General features: G+C 44.3%; 1 protein-coding gene across 1 annotated transcript in view; it reads left to right on the top strand.

Moving 5' to 3' along the window:
- The first annotated feature begins 508 nt into the window (after positions 1–508).
- Positions 509–21,934, top strand: part of LOC142660308 (C-signal-like) — a 49,301-nt gene continuing 27,875 nt past the window's right edge. The window contains exons 1-3 of the mRNA XM_075836906.1: positions 509–712; positions 6,537–6,588; positions 14,975–15,162. Of these exons, the coding sequence (XP_075693021.1) occupies positions 578–712; positions 6,537–6,588; positions 14,975–15,162 (375 nt within the window). The 5' untranslated portion in view covers positions 509–577. The remainder of the gene's footprint in view (positions 713–6,536; positions 6,589–14,974; positions 15,163–21,934) is intronic.

Raw genomic sequence — 21,934 nt, 5'->3', positions numbered from 1 at the left:
TCACAATTCCATATTTACGAAGCCCCTGCGGTTCTTTTTTGTTATCACATCAGAAATTGTGGGCAACAGTGGGTGAGTCTTCAACCTGGCATTGCTGAGGACTACGGGGCACGCTACACTGGGAAGAGACTGTCAATGTGCCGGTATTTATATGGGTGCATTTACATGTGCCATATATGGTTTTTTTAGGCCGTTTTTACAGGTGAAACATATTTGTTTTAGGCTGGGTTCACATTCTGTGGTCAAAATGCGTTTTTGCTGCAAAACTGTGCCATTTTGCCTTCATTTTACCAGTCACAGCGACATGGCGTGGTGTGAACTCAGCCTTATGTAGGAGTTTTAAGTGTTGAATATTTTACTCATGAAACTTTAGATTAGAGGATTGTATCGTGGTGTAAATAATATCACTAGTGGAATTACAACAATTTGTAGAACTCATGATTAGGTCATCGCAGGCCCCTCGGCCATGAAAGGGTTTCTACTTCTTTTCGGCCACGTGAGGGGGAGGGGGAGGAGGCAGTGTCGGGATATAGGGAGAGTTTGCAGCTCGCACCGCAGTGCCACCAGGACAGACAGAATGATTAGCAGTGTCCTTGTCACTGGCTCCAATCGCGGGATCGGGCTGGAGCTGATCAAGAAATTTATAGCTAAACCGCAACCTCCTGAGAAGATCTTCGCGACATGCAGGACGCCAGATGGAGCCCGCAGTGAGGTGAGGTCGCGTGCGTTTCTCTGTCTCTCTCCATGTCGTGACTTCTCTTGGTGTTTGTTGCTGTGGGGGATATAACCCGCACCCCATGAACCTGCATGTTTTCATGTGCCAAGCGTCAAGTGCGTTATGTGACCTGGATGGGCGTGGCCATGGGCGTGGCGGGGCGGGACTTGAGGTGATCGGCAGACACTATCTGACCCCTGTCTAAGGAGAAATGTGTTCACGCGCTAATAATATCCTATAATATAATAATTCTACTTCCATCAGCATAACGATGCTGAAGTTGATTTATTTCTTATTAACATTTTTAGTTTTTTGTTTTTTTTAAAATTAATATATTATGGAGAAATCCGATTCATAATAAAATCTGCTACACTGAGCTGGCCAGAGGTGAAAACAGCCGAAAAACCGGAAGAGCTGGCACAAAAATGGGCAGGCATCAAAGTGTGATTTAAAGGGTTAAATGAATTTGGGCCACTGATCTCACATGCTGATATACAGAGGGTAATGCCCAACATAAATTCAGTAGAGTTCAGCCTGGCTCAAACGGGTTCTGGGCATGAAAGCTGGCACCAAAGTGGGTAGAGTGACACTTTTCACTTACTTGAATAAGTGACTGGTGTTTAAATGATTTTGGGTAACTGATCACACACACCGCACACTTTGATGCCAGCTTTCATGCCCAGGACCTGTTCAGGCCAGGCTGAATTTTATACGGGGCATCCGGCTTTTTATGTTGGCAGTGTGAAAGGAGTGGCTCAAAGTCATTTAACCCTTTACACTTTGATGCCCATTTGTGTGCCAGCTCTTTCTGTTTTTAACTCTTTTCACCCCTGGCTAGCTCCAGTGCAATGTATTTTATTATTCATTTAAGTTTTCCCTGTAATGTAATAATAAAAAAACTGGACGAATAAGAAACCAACTTCCGCATCGTAACTACATAACCGGCTCCTTATTATCGGGGTATCGGTATTTGTATCACCGCATGATTTCCTAGAATAGCAAATTCGGCCCCTGTGGGTCAATATAAATCAAGACGAGCGCTACTTATGGATTTCTTTTTTTTAACCCTTTCATGACCTACCTATTTTGGCCCTTAAAGGGAATGGGTTGCGGATAAAAAAAAAAAAATTCAAGTAAGTTAGGCCTCGTGCACACGACCGTAGCCATGTGCACGGCTGTGATTTTCGGGTTGGCCTGCTGCGGAGTGTCACCCGCAAGCTGCCCACAATCCGCGGGCTGTGCACGTGGCAGCGTTCATTATTTCCTATGAGCCTGGAAACCACGGTCGTGTGCATAGGCCTATAGAAATGAATGAGGCCACAATTCTCCTGTAGATTTTCAGGGGAATTGCGGCTGCAACAGCACATTCGTGTGCATGGGGCCTTACTTATTTTTAATTAAAAAAAAAATTTTTTTGTGTATTAAAAATGTAATAATAATTTGACACGTTTTCCTATGTTGGCCACCAGAGGGAGCACTTCCCAGAATTTGAGCTAGGTGAATCAAGCAAATTGACCTGACTCACAGCTGCTGTAAATGTGGGAGGGAGACTCAACCCCCTCCCTATTTTTGGCTACAAGCCAGAAAAAGGTGTCTTCAAATTGTCAACCAGTGTCCAACTGCCATTTTTAAAGAGATTGTACAATGTAGCTGGCAGAAGCTCTAGAACACACCAAAAGGCTAAGGGTATGTTCATATGGCCTATTTTCGGGCCGTAAACGGCCGGAAAATCGGAAGCAGAATGCCTCTAAACATCTGCCCATTGATTTTAATGGGAAAAACGGCGTTCTGTTCCGGCGGGCCTTTTTTTTACGTAAAAAAACGGCCGCGGTCACTTCTTGGGATGTTTTTCATACTCTATTGAAAACATCTCCAAAAACGGCCATGAAAAATGCGAGTGGATTAAAAAACTTCTGAAAATCAGGAGCTGGTTTCCCTTGAAAACCGCTCCGTATTTTCAGACATTTTTGGTTAGGCGTGCGAACATACCCTTAGAATGATGACAGTCAAGAGGGAAGACCCTGTGGTAAATTACTTTTCAGTTGACGGGTTCACACGGCGTGTATTTTACACGGTTTTGGGCGCACTTTATGTGCCAAAAAACACGTAAAAAAACCGCTTCATTAAGCTGTCCATTTACATCAATGGTAATGTGCGCTATTAGTACATAAAACACGCTTTTTTACGTGAGCGTTGTTAAAAAGCGTGTTGCGTAAAAAAAAGGCGTCGGGTCAATTCTTTGGTGCGTCGAGGGTTGTGTGGGGGAGTTTATTTCAATAAAAAAAATTATTTTGTAGGGGTGTATTCACACAGTGCGGTTTTGCCACGTTTTCACGGTGCGGCCGAAAACCGCATTGAAAAATAGCCGTAAACACGCATGCATTTTTCGATGTGCTTTTCGGCCACGCAGAAAAAAACGCAGCAAAACCGCACACAACGCTTGGAAACGAGCGCCACAGATTTTTCTGCCTCCCATTAATTTCAATAGGACGTCAGAGGCAGAGGCTGCACCAAGAAAGGACACGCTGCTTTTTTTTTTCCGCTAGCGTCTGAAACCGCCCGGGAAGAAGACTCCTCTGCATCACATTGAAATCAATGTGGGACAATTTCGGGGGTTTCCGCGCCAAAAATCTCTGTGTGAACAGGGAGTTATGTGTCTATTTTTTTTTTTTATACTTTATTAGCACCTTAGTAATGGCAGTTGTCTGTTAGTGCTAGCCAGTAAAAAGGGTAGCACAAACTAAGCCCCATTATTACCCCAGTACCGACCGCACCCAGGGGTATCGGGAAGAGCCGAGTATAATCCGGTACCTGACCATCTGTAGGGCTTGCTCGCTCACTGGGGCGGCCACAGGCTGGTAGTAGTCTGGGAAAGGCCAAAAACAGTGGCCCTTCCCACACTGGTAATGCTAGCCTTCTGCTGCTGTGTTGTATGTGGCTGGTTATGAAAATGAGTGGGACCCCACATTATTTTTGTCAATTATTTATTGTTTTTAAAAAAAAAACAAAAACAAAATGACACTTCATAACCAGCCAGATACAATAAAGCAGCTGCAGCCTAGCATTACCAGGGTGGGAACGGTTTTTGGCCCTTCCCAGCCTCATAATGCATGCCTGCGGCCACCCCAGTGTCCAACCATCACTACAGATGGTCTGGTACTGGATTGTACCCGGCTCTTCCCGATTTCTCTGGTGGCGGTGGGTACCGGGGGAATAATGGGGAGGGGGGGTTAGTGCTAGTCTTTTTACTGGCTAACATTAAGCCCCGTCTTGGTAATGTATGTCGTCAAACAGACAACTGTATTGAAAAAACAGAGACATAAGAAAATTATTTTTTTATTGAAATAAAAACTCCCCACAAGACCCTCGTTAACCATTTTATTTATTAAAAGAAAATGTAGATCATCGCAGTAGTCCAACGAATTTACGACGTAGTCCAATAGGTCCAGGAACCTGCAAAACAAAAAATAAACTTAGTAATATGAAAAATGCTTATACTCGCCTACAGCAGACTTCTGTCTTCTCCGCTGCGCCGCAAAAGAAACTAGATGTCAATCAACTAGGACGGAAACTAGAGATGCAGCAGATATATTAATAATTCTGGGGCATCGTGGAGCTCTCCCCACACATTTTTTTTTTTTTTTTCAAAATGTATTTGTTTTTATGTCGCCATATTCAGAGAGACAATACTTTTTTCGTTTTCTGCCGACATAGCTGTATGAGTGCTTATTTTTTTTTGTAGAATGACATGTAGTTTTTAGTGGTACTATTTTGGCGTACATACGACCTTTTTGATCACTTTTTATTGCATTTTTTTCGTAGGCAGAATGAATAGAAAACGACAATTCTGGCATATATTTTTTTTATTTTATTTTTTACGGCGCTCACCGTGCGGCTTAAATAACAATAGTTTTATAGTTTGACTCGTTACAGATGCTTCTATACCAATTATGTGTAGCTTTTTTATTTTTCCTGTTTTTTTCATAATAAAGCATTTTTTATGGAAAAAAATGTTGTTTTTATTTAGAATTTTTCATTTATTTGTTAGCAATTTTTACCTCTCTAAGTAATGCTAAGGAACTTTACTGCGCGATCGATTTTATAATACACTGCACTATTTATATATTGCTGGCTCTACTTCTTCTCCTCTTCCTCTGGCTGTTGGGATCAGTCCGAGGCCCCCTCATCTTTTCTCACTACACATCACCTATTAGACCACCCATCCGTTATTTGGCTTCCAGTACCATCTCTACGCTGATGACACCCAATTATATGCCTCTTCCCATGACATCACCCCGGCTCTAATACAGAACACCAGTGATTGTCTGTCCGCTGTCTCTAACATCATGTCCTCTCTCTATCTGAAACTGAATCTTTCTAAGGCTGGATTTCCACGAGCGTGTGCGTTTTGCCCGCGCGCAAAAGGCACTTAACAGTTCCGTGTGTCATCACCATATGATGCGCGGCTGCGTGATTTTCGCGCAGCCGCCATCATTTTGACACTGTGTGTGTTTGTAAACCGAAAAGCACGTTATGTGAAAAACGCACGTCCCACGGAGGTGCCTCCGTGTGGCATGCGTGATTTTCAAGCACCCATTGACTTCAATGGGTGCGTGATGCGCGAAAAACACCCAAGTATAGGACATGTCGTGAGTTTTATACAGCGGACACACGTGCGAAGCGTGTGATTTTCACGCGCGTATCACGGATGTTAAACACGTTCGTGTGGATAAGGCCTCATGCACACAACCGTAGTGGTGTGCACGGCCTGTGATTTGCAGCTCGGCCAGCCACGCAGTGTCACCCGCGAGCCGCCCGCAAATCACGGGCCGTGGCGTGTACATTAATTACAATGCGGCCGTAATAAGACATATCCTATATTTTTGCGGTCCAGGCTTCCGGGCAATGCATGGACCGTGGAAACAACGGTCGTCGTCATGGGCCCTAAGAAATTAATGGGACTGGAATTCACCCGCAGGTTTGCGGGTGAATTGTGGCTTCAAAAAACACGTTCGTGTGCATGAGGCTTTACTCTGGTAACAGCCCAAACTCTCATTGTCACTCTGATTTATTCTCATCTTGACTACTGTAACTTATTACTAATGGCTCTTCCCCTGACTAAACTCTCCCCTCTCCAATCTATCCTGAATGCAGCAGAGGCGCTCATCTTTCTGACCATCCTCTACCCTGTGCCAGTCACTGCACTGCTACACCAATGCCTCTACCCTGTGCCAGTCACTGCACTGCTACACCAATGCCTCTACCCCGTGCCAGTCGCTGCACTGCTACACCAATGCCTCTACCCTTTGCCACAGTCCCTGCACTGGACTGCTACACCAATGTCTCTACCCCATGCCAGTCGCTGCACTGGTTGCCCATTCCTCAAAGAATATAATTGAAACGTATTACTCTCACCCACAAAGCTCTCCACAGTGCTGCACCTCCTTACATCTCCTACCTCATCTCTGTCTACCACCCTACCCGCGCTCTACACTATATGTATAAAAGATGGCTGGACCATTGTACTGAACAAGCCCTTTTTACATTTTGTGTTACCCCTTTTCCCTCATAGATTGTAAGCTCTTGCGAGCAGGGACCTCACGCCTCCTGTTTGAATTGTAAATTAGTTTTGTTACTATGTAAGGTCTGATATTGTCTGTACATGTTCCCTCTGAATTGTAAAGTGCTGCGGAATATGTTGGTGCCATATAAATAGAGATTATTAATATTATGGTGTTAGCGCATCTATGACTTTCTCTTACAAATAGAAATAAGTGGGTTAAGTCTCATAGTAAATATTTGTATTTTTTTTCTTTTTCAGGAACTAAGGAATTTAGCTTCCAAGCATAGCAATATTGTGCTAATTTCTCTGGGTAAGTAAGCCACTAAATAACTAGTATCTTTAAAGGGGTTATGTGGGGAACGAAAAGTATTAGCAGAGTACTGACTGCAGTACGTGAGTACACTCGCTAAAATACATTCCGGTCTGGAAATCTAGTTGCACAGTCTTCCTTCATGACTACATGACTTGTCGTCATGTGACTGACCCTGCTGGGCTCTATGTAATCGCTGTACTACTGCTTGTACATAGCGTACACCGGGGCCGGTCATAGACTTCCGGTACCCTGTCAGCGCTATAAAAATCTCATAATCATCCCGGGGACTGGAATGTATATTAGCGAGTGTACTCACATACTGCAATGTGTACTGCTAATACTTTTCGTTCCCACATAATCCCATTAATGATGTACTAAGTTTATACCAGTGCTCAAAAGAAGGGGTGCACAATCTTGTTTGGTCTGAGGGACACATTGTCAGATTGTACTTCTTCAGATATGCATAAAAATTTTAAGCTGCTTAAAAAAAAACTTGTATAGCCAAGTTATATGATAAATAAATAAAAAAACGGACATTTGAACAGGATGATCAAACCTAACCGTGACTGCTGCAGTAACCCCTTAACATGGATTGCTGCAGTGCCGCCTTAGCAGTAACAGCTACTCAGTGGTAACCACAAAACCCCCACCCCTGAGCACCAGGGGCAGAGCCTCCTATTGACTGACAGACATGGTTTCCGGCACCTCCTTTCCCCGCTGCTTTTCTGATACCCCGGAAGGTACGTTTGGGTATTCAGAGGTCATTCACATTTACCTTCAGGCTCTTGTACTAATCTCTATGATCAGTACAAGACCGTGGCAGACAGGCAGTTTTTAGTTCTGGAGAAGGCATTTATTTGTTGTAAGTCTGCGCCATGTTTAAAGAGAATGTAGAATCTTTTCTACTCTAAATTATTTTTGGCCACCGAACACCAGGTCAGACCAGGCATACATTATAGAAGGGTTTTTCACATTAAAATATATATATATATATATTTATTTTCTTTCCACACATCTCTTCGTCGTCTTCTGCTATTTTAAATAGACCCACATTAAATTCATGATTGATTACTTATGCTTTTAATGCGGTTATGCTTTGGCTTATGCAATTGTTTGGCAGAAAAACGCTTTATAATCTTGCAAATACCACAGGAGATACGCTCCAAACTGACACTTTACTTTCTATCCCAATTACAAGGTCATTAACAAAAAGATCAAAAACAATTGAGCCTAGCACAGATCCTTGGGGTACCCCACTGCTGACTTTAGCCCATTACCAACTATCCTTTGTTTTCTGCCCCTTAGGTCGAATTCACATGGGCGTTGTGCATCTCGGATGTGAAAAACTACAGTTTTTCACGTCCGAGGTGCATCCGTGCGCTGCGGGGCGCGATATCACGCATCCCCCCATAGACTAGCGTCTATGTAGGGATGCGTGAAGCGTGACAAAAATAGGACATGTCCTATTTTCTCACGGACCCATCACACGGTTCGTTGAAACAACGGCCGTGTGAACGGCCACATTGAATTATATAGGTCCGTGTGACGGCCGTTGTTTCAACCGCCGTCACACGGAAGTTTAACATGTTTGTATGAATAAGGCCTCAACCAGTTCTTCATCCATGTGCATACAATGTCCCCCAGTCCCGGCCTCTGTAGCTTCGATATTAGGCTGTTGTATGGTACAGTATCAAATGCTTTTGCAAAATCCAAAGATATCACAACAGTCACATCCAGATTTGCTCTTACCTGAGCTGGTCAGACGCAACTTATTTTCCAGGAATCCATTCTGGAGAGTATTGGGCCTGTTCACATCACGATTGTGATGTCCGTTTAGTTTGTATGTCGAAAGTGTATTTTATTAGTATTTTTTTTTTTTCTTCCCCCCAAGGTGGTAAGTATTAAAAATGAAATAATAATTTGACATGTTGTTCCTATGTTGGCCACCATAGGGAACACTTCCAACCTGACTTACAGCTGCTGTAAATGTGGGAGGGAGCCTTCCCCCCCCCCCCCCCCTTCCTATTGTTGGCTACAAGTCAGGAAAATGTGTCCTCAAGATGCTGAGCATTGTCCAGGTCAATTTTTGGAGAGATTGTACAGATACTAGCTGGCAGAATCTATAAAATACACCAAGGTTAAGAATGATGAAAGTCAAGAGCGAAGAATCTGTTGAATTACATTTCAGTTGACCGGTTCACACGGCGTGTTTTTGGTGCATTTTAGCTAGATTAAGCTTTTAATTTACATAAAAAAGGCATTGTGTAAATAAAGACGTGTCGAGTGAATTCTTTGGCGCATTAAAACACGTAATTATGCGCCAAAAAATTTGCAAAAAGCTAACCCAAAGTGCGTAAAAAACACGTGAAGAAATTGTCAAAACACTTTCTTAAGCTTCCCATTTACATCAATGGGAAAGCAAATCGTTAGTGCATACTACGCTCTTCTTTACACAAGCATTTGTAAAAAAAGAAGCGTTGGATTAATTCTTTGGTGCGTAAAATGCGCCAAATGATCCCAGCGTCAGTGAGAGTCCTTAGGCCTCATGCACACGACTGTAGCAATGTGCATGGCCGTGATTTCCGGGTCGGCAGCGGACTGTCAGCCACAAGCCGATTTACGGGCAATGCACATGGCCGCGGCCATTATTTTCAATGAGCCCGGACCGCAGAAGACGGTCGTAATAAGACATGTCCGTTCTTTCTGCGGTGCGGGATCGTTTCTTATGTCTGTTTTTTTTTTAATGCCTTGATAGTGGCGGTTGTCTGTTTGACGACGTTCATTTCTAAGGCGGGGCTTAGTGTTAGCCAGTAAAAAGGCTAGCGTTAACCCCTCATTATTACCCCTGTACCCACCGCCACCAGGGGTGCTGGGAAAAGCCGGATACAATCCAGTACCCGACCATCTGTTGCGATGGTCGTGCACAGGCTGGTATTCTGGGTCTGGGAAGGGCTAAACTGTGGCCCTTCCCACCCTGGTAATGCTAGCCTTCTGCTGCTGTGTTGCATCTGGCTGGTTATGAAAAATGGGGGGGGGGGGGGGGGTGGAATCCCACGTCATTTTAAAAAAAATACATGGGGTCCCCCCATTTCTTATAATCAGCCAGATACAACATAGCAGCAGCAGGCCAGGGTGGGAAGGGCCAAGGTTTTTGGCCCTTCCCAGCCTCATAATACCAGTCTGCGGCCGCCGCAGTGCCTGGCCATCGCAACAGATGGTCAGGTACTGAATCGTACCCGGCTCTTCCCAGCACCCCTGGTGGCAGTGGGTACCGGGGAAGTTAGTTGCAGCCTTTTTATCATCAAACCGACAACTGCCATTACTAAGGTGGTAATAAAGTATTAAAAAATATAGACAAAAGAAAATATTTTTATTTAAATAAAAACTTCCCCACACAATCCACCTTAACCATTTCATAAAAATAAAAAAAACGTAGATCACAGTAGTCCATCGAATCTACAACGTCGTCCAATAGGTCCAGCTGAACTGGCAAAAAAAAATAGTTAGCAATATGAAAAATATAAGTACTTATATTCACCCACAGCAGACGTCTGTTTTCTCGCCTGCGCTGCAATAGAAACTAGAGGACCATCAACTGTAGTTTCTATTGTGGCGCACGGGACCTAGAGATTCACCAGAAATATTAATCGTTGGTAAAAATTCTGGTGCATCATGAAGCTCCCCCCCCCCCACCCCCCTTCAACAAACCTCTCCCACGCATACAGATGCTCTGCAACCCCCCCCACACACACGCACACCCCAACCACACAAGACCCTGCACGCCACAACATATAACACCGCACGGTTTTACTGCTCAGACGGCACTGAATGAACAGTCAAAAGTGTAGACGGTATGGACACGTTCTCTCTGTGAATATGCACTAGACAATCTTGTTCCCCAGAGCTCCGTAGTGTCTCCCGACGTTCGAACTCCTGGTAGGATAAAATCCTATCTCTCTAGTATGTAAAAAAAGAGAAACCTAGTGCAACAGCCTCTGAAAACCGTTCACTCCACGCTGGTTTTAATCCATGCTCACAAGGTTTACAATAAATAAAAACATCAATAATTCGATAGAAAGGCAAATGCAGCACGCCAACAACCTCGCCCCTACATGCCCCCCCTCCAAAAGCACCTGCACACCCCCCCACACACCCGCAAACCATCACGCACCCCCCCCCTCTGCATGTACGCTCGCCTTAGCTGCTATTCTGCCGGGCTTCAACAAGATGGCGCCGGCTTTCCCCCTACAAACCAGCTTATACGCTGGTCACTGTGAACTGCGCATGTCACAAAGCTTGCGGAGTTCAGAGTAAGGGTATGTTCACACGGCCTATTTCCGGAAGTTTTTCGGGCCGTAAACGGCCGAAAAATCGGCAGCAGAACGCCTCCAAACATCTGCCCATTGATTTCAATGGGAAAAACGGCGTTCTGTTTCGATGGACCGTTTTTTTTACGCGGCCGTTTTTAAAAACTGATGCGTAAAAAAACGGCCACGAAAAAGAAGTGCAGGACACTTCTTGGGACGTTTATGGAGCTGTTTTTCATTGACTATAGAAAACCGCTCCAAAAACGGCCGTAAGAAACGCAGCGAAAACTGCGAGTGGCTTAAAAGTCTTAAAAAACTTCTGAAAATCAGGAGCTGTTTTCCCTTGAAAACAGCTCCGTATTTTCAGACGGTTTTTGACTCAGCGTGTGAACTTACCCTTAGGCCTCATGCACACGACCGTAGCCATGTGCACGGCCGTGATTTTCGGGTTGGCCGGCCACGGAGTGTCAGCCGCGAGCAGCCCGCAAATCGCGGGCTGTGCTCATGGCGTGGCCATTATTTTCAATGAGCCCAGACCGCAGAACACAGCCGTAATAAGGCTTGCCCATTCTTTCTGTGGTCGTGTGCATGCCCCATAGGAACGAATGGGGCCGCAATTTTCCCGTGGATTTTCAGGGGGAATTGCGGCCGCAAAAGCACGTTTGTGTGCTTAGGAGATCGGAACGGCTCCGGTCCCTATCTCCTATGCCCCGTAGCTGCCATATTGCATCTGTGTATGTGTTGTGAAGAGACAAATACACAGAAGCAATAAGTAATTGCAGCCCCCATAGAAAAGTGTTAATAAAAAAAAATGTATGTAAAGAAAATAAATAAAATCAATCTAATATTAAAATAAACAAAAACGTGTTATGAAACCAAACCTTTCCTTTAAAGTACCACATAATGTAATGGAAAACTGAAAAAAAATTCTTTGTGGGTTGGAATTGGAAAAAAATCGATTCCTCCCTTTTTGGGGTTTCGTTTTCACGGGTTTCACCGTGAAGTAAAAACATCAACTTAACTTTATTTTGTTCACTTTATTCTATGAGTTGATATGATTACAGCGATACCAAATGTATGTTTTTTTTTTGTTTTTTTTTAATTTATTTTACTACGAAGTAAAAATTATTTGTTAAAAAATAATGTGCTTTAGTCGCCACATTTTCAGAGCCTTAACTTTTTTTTTTTCCTCGTCGTTTGAGGGCTTATTTTTTGCGTTACTAGCTGTAGTTTTTTCTGTAGCATATTTTGGTACATATGACTTTTTAATTACTTCTTATTTTTGTGTGCTAGGGTAACCAAAAACCAGCGATTTCTGGCAGTTAATTTGTATTTTTTACACTGTTTACCGTGCAAGTTAAATAATGTTATATTGTATTAGTTTGGACTTTAAGGGTATGTTCACACGCTTAACAAAATACGTCTGAAAATACGGAGCTCTTTTCAAGGGAAAGCAGCTCCTGGTTTTCAGACGTTTTTTTGAGCAACTCTTTTTTCGCTGCGTTTTTTTACAGCAGTTTTTGGAGCTGTTTTCAATAGTCTATAGTCCTGCACTTCTTTTGACGAGCCGTAATTTTACGCTCCGTATTTTGACAGCGACGCGTAAAGTGACCGCTCGTCTGCACAGAACATCGTAAGACCCATTGCAAGCAATGGACAGATGTTTGCCGACGTATTGGAGCCGTCTTTTCAAGCGTAATTCGAGGCGTAAAACGCCTCCATTACGTCTGAAAAGAGGTTGTGTGAACATACCCTTACAGACCCGACAATACAAAAAAAAATAATTATATTGCTTTAGAGGAAAAATCAGAAAAGGGGGGACTTTTGAACTTTTAATTTTTTTTAATTTTTTTTTCTTCACTACTGAGAACTTTATTAACTTTTTATTTTTATATTTTTCTTTTTTTTTTCTTTTAAATAGTCCAGACGCAGGGCTTGAAGGGGTTTTTCAGCTTCTGATGACATATCCAGCAAATAGGTTATCAGTACATGATCTGTGGGGGTACGACACCCGGTAAATAGGAGCAGACCTGCAGTTCTATGCTATGTACGGAGCCAACTGCTTCTGGGCTCCGTACGTATCATTATGTGCCACAACATCTTGTGCCCGCAGGCCTCCGGAGCGGCTTATCGGTGCGGGGTCCGGATGTCGGACCCGCACTGTTGACCTATCCGGTGGATAGGTCACCAGTTGTCAGAAGGTGGACAACCCCTTTAAGAGGCAAAAAGGCAGACCTGGGGGGCCTTCATTAGGCCCCTGAGCTGCCATGACAACCATTGGCACCCCGCAAATGCGTGGTGGGGGGCAGATGGGCTGTCAGAGGGGGCCACCACCTCTTTCGAACAGCTTAGATGCCGCGGCCACTGTTGATCGTGGTATCTAAGGGGTTAAAAGGCCAGGAACAGAGTGATCGCTATTAGTCCAGAATGTCAGCTGTAATACACAACTGACACACGCAGCGTATGGAGTGGGCTCCGCGCGTGAGCCCGCTCAATACTTCACCCCCCCCCCCCCCCCGCACCATGTGTGCAAAGGGGTTAATTTATATAAAGTTTTTTTTATTTTGGCAAAAAAGCATTTCCACTGCAGTTTCCCCTTTTTTTTTGCAGCATACACCGATCATCCTAAATGACGCTATTGATTTGTTCTGCAGATTATTATGGTGACGATTATACCAAATGTGTATTATTTTATTTAATGGGGCTTATATTTTAATATTTATTGTAAAAAATGTGGCGTGTGTTTTTAAATTTTTTTTTTTTTACATCATCTTTATTTGATTTAACATTACTTATCATTTTTACTTTTTTATTTTGTTCTTTAACTTTAATGTACTGCCATATATCTAGATGCCAGTACATTAGCCTGTGTACTGATAGTACACAGGCAGTTGTTAGGACATACACAAGTATGACCTAACAGGAAATATGGTCAGACAACCCTGGGGTCCTTCAATGGACCGTGTGCTGTATGGCCATACAATGTATGTCCCTCGATCGTGTCACAGCGATTACCTGTGATGCAATCAAAGGTTGGTCCCCCCCCTTCTCATTTTCTCTTTGGCTGCCGCGGTCAGCTTTGATCATCGCATTCAAGTGGATAACCGCGGTATTGGCTGTGTATTGCATGGCATGTAAAGGAAAGAACAGAAGAATATTTCTCAATCGTTTTTTCTTTTTATCAAAATTTATTTTATTCCTAGATAAAATATGTTTTAAAAGAACATGCTCTTGGTTATTATATAGCAAATGGTGATCTCACCCATTGTGCCATAGTCCGTTAAGCAGATCCGGTTAGGTTTCTACAGTCTCTCTGTTCCCAGCACTAGCAGCAGAGACTCCACATGGAGGATGGGTCGGCGTCTCACATTAGTGCGTCGCTGGCCGCATCACATCTTGCTAGTGTCTAAAGTCAAGTATTACAATTATAAGGCTTCGTTCACATCTGCGTCAGGGTCCCATTCTGACGTTCCATCGGTTCTTCCCGTCAGAACGGGACCCTGGCTGAAACAAACGTAAACCAGAGGGTTCAATGGTGACTGATCTGGAGACCATGGATTCCGTTTGTCTCAGTTGTTCAAGGGATCCGTCATTTTGACGGAATTATTAGCGTAGTTGACTAATGTATTGATTTCATCAAAACGACGGAACCCTTGCACAACTGAGACAAAAAGAAACCATTGGCACCGAATCCGTCACAATTGAAGTCAATGGTGATGCAAATGGAAACCTATGGTTTCCGTTTTAGTCAGGCTCCCGTTCTGATGGGAAGCTCCGTCGGAACGGGACCCTGACGCAGATGTGAATGAATCCTAAGCTGCGCGGCCGGACAACTTAATATAGAAATACATGAATTCGCTGTATTGATCTGTTTGGGGGTGCACAGCATCTAGATAGTATCGCTATTTTTATGCATCGTGCGACCATAAAGTATACTGTTACCTATCATTCTGTTTCTTTGGAGCGTGGGAAGAAACCAGTGTACCTGGAGAAAACCCAGACAGGATGGGAGTTTGTTTTAAATTAACATTTCTTTTAAATTCCTGTTCTCAAATATTTTTTATTGGAATTTGCAGATGCCACTGATACAGACAGCGTGAAAGGAGCTGTAGTAGAAGTAGAAAAACATCTCAACCGCTCTGGGTTAAATTTGCTGATAAACAATGCTGGTGTGATGTCACGTGTAAACCTGGACGAGCTCAATGCTGATGATATGATCGATACGTTCAAAACAAATGTGGTTGGACCCATGCAAGTAAGCCAGGTACTGATCGAAACTTTACTTAGTACTCGGCTTTCTCTTGTTTTTGTAGTGGTAATGCTAACATGTTATAAATATGTTACATTCGTGCAAGGCTTTAAATAAAATAAAAAATAGTGGGACCAAAAAAAAGTTCAAAATTCCAAGTTTAAAATAAACTGATATAAACGCTAAAAAATATATATATATATATATATATATATATATATATATATATATATATATATATATATATATAAATTATTTATTTCTTTTGCACCCCAAAATCATGTCAATCATGAAAAAACAAGACCTTGCACATCTACATCAACAATTTTTTTTAAATGTTTGCTTCTTGGAATGGGATAATACAAGACTGAAAGAATCCACCGCCACCTGAATTTGTTATGTAATATGACAATTTGGGTGAAGTGGAGACTGATAACACCCAAAGAAAATATATTAAATGGAGAATTCACTTTTTTTTTAAATCAATCCAATATTATTGATACGAACACAGAAATAAAATAACACATTGACATTCACATTTCAATTTTCCAACATCGTATACAATAATTACAGCATATCAGAAAATCCCCACCATATCTCCACCCATTGTTTCTAGTACCATTGGTCAGAGCTCATTTCTCTTATCAAGATTCCCCACCACCCCTTCTTTGCTCCAAACTTTATCACCTCCAGTTCCTCAGAAGACTCTCGCCCTTAGTCTACTCAGTTCAGGTGACAGCACCCCAGGACAGGCCAACCATCTGCTCCATTGTTTATCAAAAAAAATTTCCGTGCCCCTTTTTCGAAAATATCTTATGCTCCATCAGGGTATTATAATTCAACATTCCTACAATTTCCCTCATCCCTGGTGGCTCCGCGTCCGGCCAGTGTTTAGCAATGCATTTCCTCGTTTGATATAATATTTTGGCAATTGCCATTCTGTCACTCTCCAATTCTCTCACCGCTCCCAACAACATAACTTTAGGGTCTGCCGCAATTCCCGACCATACACCTGCTTTATCAGATCCAATATTTTCCCCCATAGGGTCCACAGGGCCTCACATGACCAAAACATATGTAATATGTCCGCCTTCTCCTCCGTGCACCTAGGACATTTAGCATCCGCTCTAATACCCATCTGTTTTAATACCCACGGGGTGCGGTACACTCTATGTATCAGGAAGAGTTGGGATCTCCTCTGCGCCAAACTGAGTGATAAGTGACATGTGGACGCTAATATCTCCTCCCACTCCTCCTCGGTCAATGGACCGACATCCTGTTCCCATTTCGCTTTTACCAGCACCATCGGGTTTCCCAGGTGTTTGGACAGTAAGCTCCTGTACACCATTGAGATCAGGCCTTTGGTCGTGTCAGCCCGTCAGCCCGCCTGTAGGGCATGACGGATCTGCAAATATTGGTAAAACATACTGTGCCCCAGTGGAAATAAGTCTTTCAACTGCTGAAATGATCTCAGCACGTTATCATCATACAGGTGTTGTAATCGCCTAACCCCTGCCGACTCCCATTTTTGCATGCCTTCTAATTGGTATAATTCCCACAGGACCGGATTATGCCATAGTGGAGTATATTTGGTACACATTCCCACTCCCAGGATCTGTTTGCATTGCCACCATATTTTATGTGTCAGGAGTAATGTTGGTTTAGCACTCGCCAATCTCTTAAAGGTATGCGCTTCCAGCCCCTCTAGTGGGTTGAGTCCTCCCCCCAAATATGACAATAAACGTGCGTTAGAGCCCCATGTCTCTGTGTCCTCCCACCCCTTAAACTGTTGGCTCTGGGCAGCCAGGTAATATATCCAGGCATTTGGCAGCGCGACCCCCCCCCCCCCCCTTCGTCTTTAGGCAATTGCAATTTCTCCAATTTAATCCTTGGAACCCCTTTTTACCAGACCAGATCCCGAAAGAGATTGTGCAATCGTCTGAACCAGTGCTTAGGTATGCATACTGGGGAGTTATGAAGAATATATAAAACTTGAGGCATAAGGATCATCTTGATTAGGTTAGTCCTCCCCAGAGCAGAGTGCGGGAGCCTGTTCCAGGCGTCCACCTTAAGTTTCACCTTGAGCAGCAGTGGTAAAACATTCAGACATATAGTCTTGAACCCTAGCCGTCACCTTAACCCCTAGGTACGTAAATTCAGAGACTATCGGAATCCGGGGTCCCACTCCAGTATCTACAATATTCACCGTGTCAAGTGACATCAGAGCAAACTTGGTCCAGTTAATATTTAATCCCGAGAACTCCCCAAACCTTGTGATCGTGTCCATTACTACCTCCAGAGTGTTCTCAGTGTCCGTCATATATATTAAAATATCGTCTGCATATTGTGAAATTTTTTTCCTCCATTTCCCCATATTGCAAGCCTCTTATGCGCTCCTCCTGTCTTATGAGGCACGCCAGTGGCTCTACCGCCAAGGCGAACAGCAATGGTGACAGTGGGTACCCCGGGCCATCGAAAATCTCTCGGACATTGCACCATTCGCCTGAATGCGGGCTGTAGGGGCCGCATACAGCAACTGTACCCACTTCACGAAGTTAGGGCCGAATCCCATATTTTCTATTACTCGCCATAAATACCCCCATTCTACACAATCGAACGCTTTCGTGGCATCTAACGTTAGCACAGCCCTTCCTCCTTGATCATCCGGTGTCGCCTGAAGATTTAGAAACAGCCGCCTGAGGTTGACAGCCGTCGATTTGGAGGGCATGAACCCCGATTGGTCTTCATGCACAACATGCTGTACCACCCTATTCAGCCGCAGCGCCAACATCTTTGCCAAAATCTTAACATCCGATGTCAGCAAGGATATTGGTCTGTAGGACTCCGGTAATTGACTGTCTTTCCCCTCTTTTGGGAGAACCACTATCGTCGCCTCATATAGGGAGTCTGGTAGTTTACCTCTGTCAAAGCTATCCTGCAAAGTATTCAAGTAGTGTGGCGCTAACTCCGTCCCATATGCCTTTATAGATTTCCCCTGGTAACCCATCTGGACCCGGAGCTTTCTCATTTGCCATATCCCTTATCGCCTGTTCCAGCTCCTCCAGTGAAATCGGTGCCTCCAAGCTTTCACGGTCCTCCCGGCCCAAGGTAGGCAAATTCACTCCCAGTGATATATAGTACAGTGCACTCCCACATACCTCCCCTCCTTATCCGAGAAAGACGAATGACAAACAAAGGGAAGACTCCTGTGTATCAGCAAACTCACCCCCCTAGAATAAGTCGTATGAAAGGAGTGAAACCCATGTGCGATCCACACTCTCTGCAATAAGGACACAGATTCTCTAGTCAGATGCGTTTTTTGCAGCCCCACTATCAGGGCATTTTGCTGTTTAACCCAGTTAAAGATTGCCTGTCGTTTCCTAGCTTCCCGTATTCCCCGGACATTCCAGGATAGACATTTAACCGACCCCATCAGGCGCCATATCTTTGAGAAATCTGTTACTACTCCAGCCTGCTCCAGTCAAGATATTAGGCCGTGCGTTCCCCCCCCCCCCCAACAAAACCTCCCCTCCGAAAAGGGTCAGAGCGACATGTACTGTCTCTCCTCTCCAGCAGAAACGCACCATAGTGCGAACTTTTGACATGCCCTATTGGCATCTCCCTTTGAACAATTTAACTTTCTCACCAGAGCTGGCTCCCACTGCTTTTCGTATGTAATAAACAATCCCACACAATCAGCAGAATTTACAGATACATTCGGTACCCAGTAATGATCCCACAATAACATCGCCATCAAGTGCAGCCACTCTGTTAAAAGGATACCACCCTGCTGTGTTTCAGACAAGGGTGTTCACACACCGGAGAACTGCAGAAGAACATATAATGTGCTACAGTCCCGCAAACGCCAACATGGCTCCAGACTTTACCACCTAGGCGGGCTTTCACACATCCTCTTCTCCAGCCGGTCTCCGCAGCCGTGCCTCATTGCTATCCAGCCATCTGGCAGCATCTCTGGGGTTCTCAAAGAATGAAGCAGTCCCAAATGCAACCACCCGCAATTTAGTCGGATACATCATGGAGTATGGTATATACAAGTTACTCAGACGCTTCTTTACGTCCCAATATTGCAGCCGCTTCTTCTGTACTTCCGCAGAGAAATCCGGATAAAAGGATATTTTAGCGCCATTGATGGAGATATCCTGCCGTTCCCTTGCCTTCCTCAGTATCTTATCTCTGTCCTTGTAGTGTAACAGCTTCACTAAGACCGGTCTCGGGGGGTCTCCCTGGTGGTCCCGGTCTGGTAGGTACTCTGTGCGCCCTTTCAACAGCATATAAAGGAGACAGCTCTTCCCGGCCAAACTGCTCCAGCAGCCATTTTTCAAAAAACTCATCCGAGTTATTGCCCTGAACTTTTTCCGGCACTCCTACCAACCGCATGTTGTTTCTGCGTAACCGATTTTCCAAATCATCCGCCTTAGCCTGCAGGGCTACCACCGCCAAGGAATGAGACTGCACATCACGTCTGAGCTCCGGCAGAACATCTTCCACTTCAGACACTCTCCCCTCAACAACTGTGGTTCTTTCTGCCACTTTCTGTAAATCATTTCGTAACGGCAGTATATCTTCCTTCAGGCTTCCCACCTGCCCAGTCATTATAGATAAGATCGAGGTGTTCTGCTTCACCGCAGCAAGTATGTCTGTGAGGGAAGGCTCCTTCACCTGGTCTCTCCTGTGATGCGTTCTGCCTCCATCTTCCTCAACACGCCTGTCCCGCCGCTGACTACCCAGCTCTTCCTCCTCCTCACTCACCGTGTCCTCTCCCAGCACGGAGTATCTGGAGCCCGAGGCCATGCTGTCTGCCTTCCCACTGCTAGCCACCGGCGTCTTGCCTGCTGCAGATCCGCTCGCACGAGGGGTTCTTGCAAATCTCTCCAGCCTGTCTGCCGCTTCAGACCGCATGTGCCTGCTCCTGCATTCAGTTTCCTCGGCGCCATCTTGTCTTCTCGGCCCCGGACTCACCGGCGGCGTTTTTTGTTTTTTAGATCGGGTCATTGCAGCTGTGTTAAGCGGTATCGACTCCTCCAGCTTCCCAGCCTCCAGGTCGGTGAGTATTACCGGGTAAATCAGGGATAATCAGTACTTTCAGGATGGACACAGCGGGAGCTCCAGCCACACACGTCCTCTTACATCTGCTGCTAGGCCACGCCCCCCGGAGAATTCCCTTTAACCTCCTTAAAGAGGCTCTGTCACCAGATTATCAAATCCCTATCTCCTATTGCATGTGATCGGCGCTGCAATGTAGAGAACAGTAACGTTTTGTTTTTTTTTGGCCAAGTTATGAGCAATTTTATATATATGCAAATGAGCCTTTCTAATGGACAACTGGGCGTGTCTTGTGTTTGTAACATCTGGGCGTGTTTACTTGTTTTACTAGCTGGGCGTTGTGAATAGAAGTGTATGATGCTGACATATGATGCTGACAAACACTTCTATTCACAACGCCCAGCTAGTAAAACAAGTAAACACGCCCAGATGTTACAAACACAAGACACGCCCAGTTGGAAATAAGAGAAAACACACGCCCAGTTGTCCATTAGAAAGGCTCATTTGCATATATATAAAAATGCTCATAACTTGGCCAAAAATGATCGTTTAAAAAAAAAAAGTTACTGTTATCTACATTGCAGTGCCGATCACATGCAATAGGAGATAGGGATTTGATAATCTGGTGACAGAGCCTTTTTAACCTCTTCCCGCGCTGCACCGCAATAGTACGTCCTGCAGAGGGGTTAGTTCCCGCATCCAGACGTACTATTGCGGAGTAGTTCCCGGCGCACACTGTCCTAACGGACAGTGTCCGGGAACCGGGAGGTCAGCTGTCCCTGACAGCTGATACTCCAGCCTTGCCGGTCAGCGGACCATCGCCTCTGATTTCGGCATTTAACCCCATAAATGCGGCGACTGATTGCCGTCGCCGCATTTAAGGGGTTTGAAGCACATCGGCAGCCCCCACAAAGTGGTCGTGGGGGCTACCGATGCTTGTCACGGCAATCGGAGGTCAGACAATGACCTCCGGGTTGCCATGTACGGAAGCCTCGGAGGAGCAGCCTCCGGCCGGTCCTCCGAGGCTTCCTGTCAGTGTGACTGTCACGTCACAATGACAGTTGGAGTACATTACACTACGTGTGTAGTGTAATGTACTCTAGCAGCGATCAAAGCTGCAAGTCTAAGTGTCCCCTAGTGGGACAAGTGAAAAAAGTAAAAAAAAGAATAAAAATGTTTTTAAAAAAAAGTGTAAAAATAAAAGTTATAAGTTATATAAACAAGCACTGCATTTTTTTCCTATAATAAGTCTTTCATTATAGGAAAAAAATGAACACGTTAAAAAAAGTACACATATTTGGTATCCCCGCGTTCATAACGACCCCAACTATAAAACTACAATGTTGTTTTTCCCGCACAATGAACACCCCAAAAAAAATCAATAAAAAACGACACCAGAATCGCTATTTTTTTGGTCACCACCCCTCCCAAAATAGAGAATAAAAAGTGATCAAAAAGTCGCATGTACCCGAAAATAATACCGATAAAAACTACAACCCGTCCCGCAAAAAACAAGCCCTTACACAGCTTTTTTGACTGAAAAATAAAAAAGTTACAGCTCTCAGAATATGGTGACAGAAAATAAATTATTTTATAAAAAAGAGATTTTATTGCGCAAAAGCTGCAAAACTTAAACCCTATATACATCTGGTATTGCCGTAATCGTACCGACCCGCAGAATAAAATATAATGGTAATTTATAGTGCACGGTGAACGCTGCAAA

Source organism: Rhinoderma darwinii, chromosome 9 (assembly GCF_050947455.1).
Source record: "Rhinoderma darwinii isolate aRhiDar2 chromosome 9, aRhiDar2.hap1, whole genome shotgun sequence".
NCBI classification, from domain to species: Eukaryota; Metazoa; Chordata; class Amphibia; order Anura; family Rhinodermatidae; genus Rhinoderma; species Rhinoderma darwinii.
The sequence above is the reverse complement of the archived record's forward strand: the minus strand, read 5'-3'. Positions and strand labels throughout refer to the sequence as shown.